Source organism: Ascaphus truei, chromosome 5, assembly GCF_040206685.1.
Source record: "Ascaphus truei isolate aAscTru1 chromosome 5, aAscTru1.hap1, whole genome shotgun sequence".
In the NCBI taxonomy this organism is placed as follows: Eukaryota; Metazoa; Chordata; class Amphibia; order Anura; family Ascaphidae; genus Ascaphus; species Ascaphus truei.
The window spans coordinates 302,156,250-302,169,054 of record NC_134487.1 but is presented as its reverse complement, the minus strand read 5'-3'; the positions used below and the strand labels follow the sequence as shown (position 1 = coordinate 302,169,054).

General features: G+C 39.8%; 1 protein-coding gene across 13 annotated transcripts in view; it reads left to right on the top strand.

The window, feature by feature from the left end:
* Nucleotides 1-12,805, top strand: part of PDE3A (phosphodiesterase 3A) — a 355,481-nt gene that overhangs the window by 208,533 nt on the left and 134,143 nt on the right. For 11 of the 13 annotated variants that reach the window (XM_075602953.1, XM_075602952.1, XM_075602958.1 and 8 more), the window contains one exon: nt 8,450-8,500. The exons of 1 other annotated variant lie outside the window; for it this stretch is intronic. In XM_075602953.1, coding sequence (XP_075459068.1) covers nt 8,450-8,500 — 51 coding nt within the window. Of the gene's footprint in view, nt 1-8,449; nt 8,501-12,502; nt 12,564-12,805 lie in introns of all 13 variants that reach the window. One more of the 13 variants, XM_075602966.1, reaches the window with a different exon arrangement.

Below are 12,805 nucleotides of genomic sequence, written 5' to 3'. Positions count from 1 at the left end.
CGGCCTTAGACTTAGTATTGGTCTTCTGGAAATATTTTATGAGGGCGGCGGTGAGTCTCCTATAAATATCCCGTGCATATATAATAGCATATATCCCGTGCATATATAATAGCATATATCCCGTGCATATATAATAGCATATATCCCGTGCATATATAATAGCATATATCCCGTGCATATATAATAGCATATATCCCGTGCATATATAATAGCATATATCCCGTGCATATATAATAGCATATATCCCGTGCATATATAATAGCATATATCCCAGGTTCCTCAGCTGTGTTTCTTTTTGAGCACAGGTGTCTCTCCCTATGTTGTTTGAGGGGATATCTATATAACTTGACACTGTACGAAATAAGGCTCTTGCGCTCTCTTCCATATCTCAAGCTCTGGAGGGAACTAGGGCCTCCCTCCCTATATAACCAATATTAATTCAATGATATATGTATTATTTTTTTTTTTATAATTACCTAATTATGGTATTGGATCAAACATCGATACCTGTAGGTATATAACCTCTAATAGAAATTAATATAAAAAATTCAAATAAATGGATATAGACATGTAATATATTTAAAAATGTTTAAAAATGATCCCATCAGGAACAATTAATAAAAAGAAATGGAAAAAGAAGACGTAAGCCTGCACTGAAACAAACTGTGAACCTAAACGATTGTACTTATATCCAAGTTTTTATTCAGACCATGCGTCACTAAACTATTCAACTTAAAAATCCAGTATCTCTCTCCTGGATAATAGTTTCAATCTATCACCTTTCAAGACGGAGGGTGGGATATATTCCAAACCCATAATTGTCATGCCCTCAGGATGTTTATTGTGGACCAATAGAAAATGTTTAGAAACAAAATGTTTGGTTACCCCATTAATGATATTCCTTCTGTGTTAGAGAAACCTTATACTCAGTGGCCGACTAGTCCGACCCACATATTGGAGGCCACAAGTACAGGTTAACAGGTACACCACAAATTCAGTGTGACAATTTATGAACCCTTTAACTTTAAAGGATTCCCCATTGGAGGAGCTATAATCTTTATTGCAATCCATAAAGGTGCATGTCAAACATCTACCCCTACTGCACTTGTAGTTTCCCGATGGTCTCAAACACAACGAAGGTCCTTGGATAGATCTAAGTTTTGTGGGTGCCAGAATATTTTTATTACTGTTTGCTCTTCTATATACTATAGAAGGAGCATCTTATAGATTACCCTCAAAAATGGGGTCACCCTTCAAAATACCCCAATATTTCTTCATTATAGCCTAAAGAGATTTAGAGGACTGGTTGTATGTGGTGGAGAAAATTGTCTGATTGTTCAAATATGTATTTTTAACAGTAGAGTGATCAATTCGTCTGTTTTTAGTTACCTAAAGCAGTTCACCCCTGTCAGGAGTGGCTGCCCTCAGGAAGGATTCCTCCACCAAGGAGACATCATAACCATTGGAGGTGAATTTTTCCTTTAACAAACTTGACTGGGTGACAAAGTCCAATTCAGTAGAGCTATTGCGCCTCACTCTACTGAATTGGCTAAAAGGAATATTGGATAGCCATTTTGGATGGTGACTACTGTCAGCATGTATATAATTAGTAGTTGCCACCTCCTTAATATGTATATCTGTTGGATGGTAAATTCCGAATCCACTTTGAGTAGCAAATCCAAAAAGACAATCTCAACAGGATCTCCCACATTTGTGAAAGCCAAACCACTCTTATTGGAGTTAAAATGTGCAAATAACTCAAAAACATCACCAAAATCAGAATCCCAAATAATAAGGATATCATCTATGAAACGGCCATAGTACACAGGCCTGCACCCAGTGGGTTATTGGTCCAGACTGAACCATCCTTCCCCCCAAAAATAAAAAATTATCATAACTGGGTTGCGAACCCTTTGCCCATGGCCATTCCACAGATCTGTAAATACAACTTGGACTGGAATAAAAAATAATTATGTGTCAAAATAAATTTAATAATAGATACAATGAATGTATTTTGAGCCTGTGACATCTTGGTGTCTTTGTCTGAAAAGTATTGTACTGCTGACAGGCCCTTGTCATGTCCTGTACATGTGTATAGTGACTGGATGTCAAAAGTGGCCCACTGATATGATGGTTTCCACTTTATACCTGAGACAGAGCCGATGAGAAACAGAGTGTCCCTAATATGTGACCTGAGAACTTTAGCATAGGTCTGTAGAAACAAATCAACATACTGGGACAAATTGGACGTCATCGACTCCATCCCAGAAACAATGGGCCTACCGGGAGGACTGACCAAACTCTTGTGCACTTTAGGCAAGTTGTTGAATATGGGAATCCTAGGAAGAGTAATGTAAAACTCAAGATCTGTAATAAGACACCTCGACTGTGCAATACACAATTGGGGATGTAGAGTGGCCTGGTATTCTATATATGAACAAAGTAGATGTCCAGCACACTTGGAATATTTTTATATGTGAATTTATTAGGTGATCTGGACTTCTGCTTTGTTCCTATATACAGTACGCTTTCCTTCCGTGCCAGGGTCACCTGTAGAAGGTTGGGCATATGTGTGCTTTTTGGATCTAATAAATATATATATACACACACACACACCAACACCATTGGGGTTGTCCACAGTGCTCCGGAGTATAGAAAAGGCAATTTTATTCAAATAGAAAAAATATAACAACTATGCAATAGAATACCTGCCACTTGTCAAAAAATGTTAGTTTGGGTAATTCTGCTCGGATTTTGAATTTCTAAAAAAAGCCTTTTCCGCCCGGTTTGGACACGCGAGAAGGGCTTACAGAATAGCAAAGCCTGCCAATCCGAGTGGAATGTCCTCCATCTGCATGGATATGCACGACTCTCAGCTACTAGAATGTGTCCCTTTGTCTAGTACAGGAGCTCACGCAGTTACAAACGTACAGTATATTATGTATGTTGGTATACTGACCCAGAGGAATGCATATACAAATATTGTACCTAAGTACAACATCTATCAATTTTATTTTATACAAAGAAAAAAATCTTAGCATATCTAATACGCAGACTTCTGTAATGAGACACCTTCTGCGCGGTAAGACACCTTAATGTACATTTATTTGAATAGGCTGTAATGTATTCCAGCACCGAAGCTGCCTTATGGTAGAACCCTGCTTAGTAAATATGGCCCACTGTCTTTATCCTTTATAAGATTAGAAGTACTAATTCAAGTCACCAGCTCACTTAGTTATATTACTTTCTCTATTAAATCTGCTTTATTTGCTTCACTTTGATTTTACTTGTGTGTGTCAGAAAACCTGTGTTTTATTTAATCTCACCTGGCCTCAGTAACTCAGAGCCCTCAGTACCTATTATTACTTTGTGCCTCAAATCCATCGGTTTTACAATCCACCGCCTCCTCCAATCCATCGCTCAGATTTTCAGGGATAGACAATATGTAGCAGGTTTGTATTTCTGAGACTGATCCACGGAATTCCTCTGCTGAGAGGAACTCACCGATGTGCGTCAGAGTCAAATCCGATGAAAAAATGTGCCCGTCTCTACTCAGGAAGCCGATTACACCGATCGGTAATATTTGTTTACATGCCGTGTGGGATAGCCACTTTAAACTTATTTGGATTTAATTTCCTGTCTGCAATCTAAGACACTACATCTGCTTTCGCCTAATGTCGTGGCATTGCACCGGACGTACCACAATCCTGGTAGATTAAGTATGCCGGATTTAAAATAATCTAAGTTGAGCTTCTTGATGAACTCTTCAGTAGATCCCATCAGGGCCCGGGAACTCATTTTAAACAGCTTTTTCCTTTTCTTTTTCGATCAACCAAATATCTGTTGATATTAGACTTTCTCATTATTACCAAACAACGCTCGCCCACAGTGTCCTAAAGTGACTTTCTCTTTACCTGATGTGTTCCCTATATTTACTATATTTAAAGGGAGTATTAGTAATACTTCTGCCTTCCACTGCACCGGTTTAATTTGTGTTCATTCTATTGCTGTCTTGCTATTTTGTTACAGTCCTGCAAGGCTGAAAAGAACCTATTTTCTTTCTTAGCAATAATGTTATTGTCAACCCCCCTGCAATGCTCGTCCTTTCAGTCTCATGCCACTTATTTCTGTGGCAACTCTTTCAGGAACTTATTTAATAAGCAGACGATAACGTGTTCGGACGAAAACCTCCATTAAAGTTACTGCGAGTTTTCTGCAATTCGCCACTTTGGAGCTTATATATATATTACAGTGTTCGACAAACCTATACATTTGCTCGCCCCGGGCGAGTGGATTTAACATCGTGGCGAGCGCCTATTGGCCCAAGCAGCATACGTTTGGTACTAGGTGGCGAATAGATTTTTTTGTGTGGCGAGTAGATTTTTTGGTGATTTGTCAACCACTGTATATATATATTTATTTTATGATTGTTAACCAACTTTATACACTGATCAATCGTTACTGATCATTGATTAACTGAAAATATTGAATCTTGATTATACACCTTGCACTGTTTGGTAATTAGCTCAAATTATAAGTTGTGTTCACTATTCCCCAAATATTGTTGACAAGAATATATGATAATATATACACATCAGTGACTATGTCAAGAATTGCATTATTACTGACAACTTAACTTATCTTTAAGGGGAGGAAGTAATTGTATAATCCTTTCTTCATAGTGTTATTAATACACTTCTTTAACTCTGCCTGTGCTGAAAAGCTGTGTAATACTACAGGCCTGAGCTTAAAGGGGTGCATGTTACAATGGATTAGAAGCAAAAAGTGTCAGTTTGCTCATTTGCATGTTATTACCCAGAATCCCTGGCTGCAGTGGAAACACTGTATGTTAAGAGATAATGGGGAAAGGCGGGTTGCAGACCTGTCTGAGATGGGTGAATGTGCTCACATGTGGGGTTTTTATTTTCTTTACATTAATAAACAGTGAATTTATATAACAGATTGGAGATGTTTCCAGTTGCTGGCAAGTGGTGAGTGGGACCTCACTTGCTTTTTAATACAGGATACCTACTATTTTGGCAAATATGACAACTATATTAACAATAGTTTTCTCCATTGCATTGTCTGATTATAAATATATGAATGCATTTGTTTGCATATTTACCTGAGCGCTTCGTGGCTCCCCAGGCTGGTCTTCCTTATCTACCACAAAACATTTTTACAAAAATTCTTGATTTTTAGAAAGTGGCAGATTCTCAAAAATAGATATACTGTGTAACAGAGAACTGTGTGATCACCGGGTGCCATGTGGTTGTAGCCGAGGATATTTGGGCAGTAAAGCAATGTCTGGGATATGGGGGGTTGGGGATTGGGGGGAGGGGGGAAGAGAGGGAAGGGGGTCTCCTTTATGTAAAAAAGATGTTTGCGTGATTCAATATTTAAAGGTCCACTTTGTTTTTAATTGTAGAAAAAAAGTAGAAGTCAAACATGTGCACTTGTGTGTTGATGGCTACTCCTTTGTGGTTACTTTTTCGGAGAAGACAAGAAGAAGATGTTGATACCCTTAAGATTACCTTCCTTCGGGCTTTATAGATATGACTTTGATCATATTTAATGTAGGATAGGCATTTAGGTGAACATGAAGAACATTTTATTTTAATTAAAGCTGCAATCCCTCAACTAAACCTTTCTTTGACTCTTTTTTTTTTTTTGTAACATAATCAGAGCCCGGGGGTCCTCCAGAGATTATCCTCAATATGTTCGGCTTTGGAGATCCCCAGGTTCCTGAGATATATACGGTTTTAAGTACCAGTGTTTCTGATCCCTTTCGGGACAACAACAAGACTGCCATCATGGCCTCACTCCCATGGGTAGGAAACTGGAAATGTCCTCGGAGCATGAATTTGTGCCTTCCGAAACCTAAAGGACAACCCCAGGGCCATCTCTGATTTGACTTCCATCCCGGCAGCACATGAACAAGAAAATATCTCAAGAACTAGGGGGTCTCTGGAGCTGGTTAAGCTCCAGGGAACTTCCGGGTACTGAATATGAAAATAAATATATTCCCAAAATACAGGGATAGCTGTTTAATTTATTTTAAAATGATAACGATAACTAATTAATGTAAATGTAGCATACGGTTTAAGAGTGAATGTGTCTCCACTCAGATCGAAATGATTTAAGAGGAATAGAATGGAACAGTTTGTCAGGAATGAATGAATAGAAAGCTGTTACATTACATTTTAGGTATCGTGGCAACAGAAATCTCCGTTGTATTTCATGGATCTATTCCCATTATTAAAGCAAATATTAAAAACAAGGATTATGAATGTGTAGAAATGTCTTATCAATGAAGATGTTAACTGATTCTGAGGGTTGGGGTTGTGCTCATTCTCACCCATGCTTTGAGTTACCAACTTTCAAACAAGCGAAGTAGGAATACTGATGAATGACTTTCATTGAAAATGAATTAATGGCTGGTGCTAACACTAGTAGTGAGCGGTGAGTGGCTAGTTTCCTTTGTTGGCTGCTATCAGCAACACTGGGCAGCCTCTTCATAAAGTGGTGTCTCTCCCTGCCTGATTCTTCCCATTCATCTCCAGTCCATGCAAACCTACTCATCTTTGGAAAAGTATAGAGAAAAACACATTTTCTGGCCCCTGTAAGTCACCTTACCGCTCGTTCATGGAAATGGGCAGACGGTGTCTTCCAGCTCTGAAAGTTGTATTCTGGAATATCATTGCTTAGTAAACATGGACTGTAATAGTTAAAATCAGCAGGAGATGGGCAATAGGGACAGTGTTGCTATTACATTTAGCAAGCCAGTGTATAGTAGAAAAGTTAGAATATTACATGCAAATGGAATGCTCCGCTAGTCTCAATGGTGGGGAGAGGAACACAAGGAGGACAGAATGCTGTAGAAGATAATATGAAGGATAGTTTAAGTAGCAGTGGAGGGTTAAAAAATAAAGTCACTATAGTAATTTCTCGACAATAATTACAGTCAATTTATTTCTGCTTTGGTATTTCAGATAGTTAGTTTCCAAAAATAAGGATGTTCTTGGTGTAGCCACATTTCTATGGAGACATTAATCTTATTTAGAGTTTATAAACAGTTAGGAGCTTCACTAAAGGTGGATGCGGTGGGATATCGCACCCCGGCTCAGCATTAGCTGCCGGACAGGGTCTGATCATCTGGTCATCGTGGCACTTAGTGAGTCCCGGCTTTCAACATTGAATTATTTTAGCATTAAAAGTCAGTGTTGTATGTTGTTTTGTGTAAAGATCATGCTACGAAAAGTCATTTAAAATGTATGAGTTCCATCATGATATCTAAAAATGTGCACATAAATGGACTTATTTGAAGAAATTGGTAAAGAACCCCTTACTTGTTATGACAATCTCTTCCAACCCATGACGGGTCAGTAACTGGTTATAGGTCAGTAAAATATTCAGAAAATTTTCACATTAGTGGGGCCCTCCACTAAATTCCAAACTTGGTTATAACTGGTGTGGCACACACTGGTCATGTTTAACTACAGAACCCCCAGGACCGTTAAGAAAGGGGGACATGACGCAATGTCCATTGAAGAGGAAAGGTTTGAGTGGGGTGTCAGTTGGTTAGGGAAGGCACGAGCGGAGTTGGAGGGGAAGGGAATAATAAAAGTGGTGTTAAAGAGGGTCTGGTGAGGGTATCACCTTACTGGTTTCTGGAAAGTTCCCGCCCGGCGGTCTCCGGTGGGGTATGATTTGTTGGGGGTATAAAATAAAATATAGGAAAAAGTTGGGGCATGTGAATGGTTTGTTGTTTGTCACAGTTAGCGGAGGGGAGCTTGATCAGATTGCACCTTGGCTGAATACAGCATGAATTTCAGGGTTTATATGGTGGTGAGGACAGTGAAAGTCCCTGGCTAGGGCAGTGGGCCTGTCGGTGTCCTTCTAGTTGGTCTTAGTCGATCACCAGGTGTGTTCCTGATAGGCCGGCACGGCTAGTACGTTTAAGTAGTGGTTGATGGCGGTTGCAAGGGTCAGGGCCATCGATGGAAGGGCCCCCGGAGAGAAGGGATCCCGAAGGAAGGTCCCCCCGTGGAAGGGCAATCTGATCGGGCATTATTGGTGATGTTGTAATTCTAATATAAACTGTGACCATTTAACCCCATCTTTTGTGTCAGATTTATTTTGAGGTTTAGGGGAAGGGTGAAGGTTGGATTAAGAAAGGGACATGGGTTGTGGCCTCTTCAGTCATGAGCCATGATGTCTACATCGAATATGGATATGCTGACACTTTTTATTTGCCATATTTAAGGCATGTACTGCACTGTTCTAACTGGAAGGGTCTTCTAATTTTGAACTACTAAATTAACGTGTAGTGGAACATGCAAAGCTGATATGTGGCAATAAGTTTTCATTTCAACACATGTATTTTTTTCTATTTTTTTTTTAATCTACATATAGAAAATAATACATGGTTTTCCTTTTCTCTTTTCAGTTAATGGGGCATCCAGAGTGGGACCACAAGCGGGGATCACGGGGGTCGCAGGTCAGTCCTCATTTGTTATATTTGTTGTATTCTGTTGATCATTATTCAAAATGGTGGAAAAGTGGCTTTCTTCCAGTACAACATGGTGAGTGGAAAACCAGGAATTGCAGCTGTGGGGTTGGATGAAAATATGTATGGCCACTTTTTCTGCGTGACCCACGTCCCTTTTTACACTTGCTAAGGGGAACGGCGTGTGGTTTTCACATTATTCGTGGTCCTTGATAAATGACTCTGTATCCTTTCGAGGTAAAGAGATAGCTTTGCCTGTAAATGTGTAGTTCCTCGCACAGTAGTTAGTCACAATTTTCGGTACAAATTGTCTTTAACTTATCCAATACTTGTCTTTATGTTAACACATAGTAATCTGTTCTGTTTTGTTACTTTGATATTTATTTTTTGACATGTACCCCCTGTATGACCACATCAGTTAGAACTCTGGGCGCTTCCCACCTTAGACATTGAGATTCTGATTATGTTTCAGTGGGACATGGTGGCACTGCACGGGCTGAAGAAATACAATGACAGATTAAGCCGCTCAGATATAGTAATATTACCTAAATCCAAATAAAAAAAAGTATTTTCACTGCATAGAAATCCTCCTGAACATACCTCTTACAGTCATACTCATTGTTATTGGGGAGACAGATGAGGGCGTGGACTGAATGTACATGTATGTAGATGCGTTCCCTTGCACATACCCTCCGACTGTACCTATTTAGCAGGTGCTGTACCTAGTTTTTCTGTCCTGTACCCATTAAAAACCAGGTGTTCCTATTCTACGTCTCATAGTTTGTAAAATCCTTCAGCTAATTATATCAGCTTGAACATTAGTGACTAATTTCATACTGTAAGTTATCAACACGTTATTGGGGATTTATCACCATTTTTTATGCATATACTGTAAGTATATAGCAGTAAATCCTAAAATACACACTTTATTGCTAAAATTACCTTAGCATGTAGTAAATGACGTGTGCCTAATTCGGAAGTGCTCCCTTGCTTGGACGATCCCCTATCCAGGATTGAGTGACTGACATGTCCCTATTTCCAGTTGCACAGTGCTGGAGGGTTTGCTGTATGGATTCCTGTCTCCCCCTGTGTCCCCCCCTGTACCCCCTTCTGTCTCCTTCCCCCTCCCGCTCTCTGTCTAGTGTACACACTATTCTTGTCCAGTAATCACTCCGCGCCTTTTCCTTCCTGCGCTCATGGCCTGTTGGGCTTTAAAAGTTCACGCGCCCATGCCAAATGTGCCAGTGCCGTTTTTTTGCAGCCGTTGGTATAATATATCAGAATATGCCCCTCACTTTTGAAACATTGGCTTGAAAGTTTGTAGTGCTCATTTGCATGTCATTTACCCACAATCCCTGGCTTCAGTGGAAGCACTGTGCGCTAAGAGATAATGGGGAAGACAGGGCTGCAGACCTGTCTGGGACATGTGAGTGTGCTCACACGTGGTGTTTGTATCAGCTGTATTATAATATCGAAGTGTATGGTGATACAGTAGCAAGATATAGGGGTATAATTAAATTGCAATACAATAAATTCAAAGTGAAACTGCACCTTCAAGAGTCTATATCTGTGAGCAACCGACTTCCATCTGTAAGGAGCACTTCCCCTCACAGAATGTATTTTTAACCCCTCCTATTTTTAACATGGTTGGGAATCAGGGAGTCTCGGGAGCTGAGCTGTGTCGGGGATCCCCTGAGATACCTACCAGGGAAGGTGCCGCCAGTTCATCCTCTCTAGGGGAAATTAAATGGTGGTTTAAATCTTGTGTCACATAGGCCAATAGGAAGCCACCATGGTGGCCGTCATGGTACCGGTGTCTCCTATCCCAATAAGTATACTGGGAACCCAGAGCTGAAAGTAAATGTGGTGCCACTCCGGGAACTGTCTGCTACCCACCTATGTAAAAAAAAGATATATTTCAGCGTGCCCCTTTAAATAAACTCGAAGCAAGGGTTAGATACGTGATGCATGGTGAGGCTGCTAAGCCCTAGGTTTACACCACCACCACTGACCTGAGATCAATATGGTAGGGGTACAGAAAAAAGTGCAGAATTAGGGGTACACAATATCAGCAAATAAAGAAAAATGTCAAAGTTAGGGTCACTAACATTAGCATGTCAGGGGTCCCAAACTCTATGCAATGTAGCACAATCAGCCCTCGGAAAATGGGTCAGTTTGTGTATAGAACAGTAATAGCATACCACAATGCACTTCTTACACATAATATGGATGGGATAACTGGATTAATAATAATAATAGCATGTTTTTGTATAGCTCTGCTAGTTATACGTAGCGCTTTACAGAGACATTTTGCAGGCACAGGTCCCTGCCCCGTGGAGCTTACAATCTATGTTTTTGGTGCCTGAGGCACAGGGAGATAAGGTGACTTGCCCAAGGTCACAAGGGGCCGACATTGGGAATTGAACCAGGCTCCCCTGCTTCAAACTCTCAGTGCCAGTCAGTGTCTTTTACTCACTGAGCCACTCCCTCTCCCATTGTTCCAATTAGCAGCGACGGAGCAATTGGTAGCACTTAATGTTTTCTAGAATGAATAATTACTTTTGGAGTCGGCTGATTGAGGGAAACACAGGGATCCAGAACCCCAAACCCTATTTCTTAGACTAGTGAGGGACAATCTTGGGGCAATACCACCTGACGTGGGACAGAGACATAGGTTTTCCCCATTTACTAAAAAAGAGGGGGGTGGAGGGGGAGGGGGGGGGGAGTTTTATTGAATTTCCTAAATTGTACTGGAGACACGTAGCATTGTGTATTCTCTAAAAGAGACAATCCAAGCATCTTAAAAAAAATAACATATACATTTTTTTGTTTTAATATATGCAGCATTTGATTACCTTTATTGAAAACTAATAACCTAAGCTGTTAATTGATTGGTTCTCCCGTGATCGATCAGCAAAATTCTGTTTCCCAGGGTTCACTAAATGGCTACCTTTGAGTTTCAAATCAATACTTCGGTCAGTATAACTCAGCAGCTACAATGTATTCTTATATTACTAAGGTAACATTATCTATTGTTACAGTTTGCAACTCAAACTGCTGGGAATATTGACAACACATTATCACAAACAGGAAAGTGTTGCAAAGCTCTTGCACTGCTGGGGAGGTGGGCTAAAACCTGCTATAGAAATCAAAGGATGCTTTAAAACTCATTAAAAACGGCATTAAGAGTTGAATTTAAAAATAAAAAATGTAGCCAGTCTTATCTAATACTACAGAACTGATTTTGTTTTTTTAAACACACGTTGGATATTGTTTGGATTGCTCCTTTAAGTAGTTGTACAAATCGAGGTGTTAGCTGTCGATTCACATATGTCACCCCAAGTTTCCAAGTCGAGAGCCCTGCCCAAAGTACAGTATGTCCCCATTTGTGCAGGAAATGATGAGTTGATACAGAGCAGAGCCCGACCTCTTCCGAAATCTCTGTTTCTGCAAAGATTTTAAAAACGGGTGAATTCTTTAACAAAAGACTGAAAAGCCCAATACTACATCCAATGTGACAAAATATTTAGCAAATAGTATATAGTTAAATACTTCAATAATAATATTCTCATGAGTAAGGTTCTATTAGTTGAACCCATTGGCCAAAGCATTATAACCCTGCAAGCCGCGTCAAGGCATAGCCAAATGTGCAGGTCTAAACTGTGAAACGTCTTCACCTCTGTCGGAGGGAGAATGACCGGAGGGAGAATGACCGCAATAGGTCTGTCCACACAGCAAATATGAACACAATGACAATAGAAATAATGATGGTAATAGATGCAGAACTTGATAAATGCGATTGTTGTATGCACATGATGTAAATCCTCTCTAATTCTTCCTTTTAACCCATGTAACTGCTCCCAAGTTGCTCCTTATGTACTGGGCATTAACCCTTTCACGTGTATACTGATTATATGTTGTTATGCGAGTCTTTGTTCTTCTTTGAGCTCCTTCTCATAGGGTCTCATGTCACTTTTTGTCTCTATTTAAAAGGGGGAAAGAAAGAAAAAAAGAAATAAAGAAAGAAGGAAAGAAAGAAATAAAGACCCAAAATGTATTACCAGTGCGAGTACTCACTGGCAGGACGTACAATAGTTTATTTATCTGCTAGATATTATCCAGACTACAATATAACCAAATATCTGCTAGACTATAGTCACCCAATTGACACTAGTATCAATATTATATTTAAACCACATTTGAAACGCTTTAACTTCACAGTAGAGATGTGTGAACTTGCTGCTTCTCCCTTTGCTAATTACCCCTCCCACCCCCCCCCATTTTTCGGTAATTTTG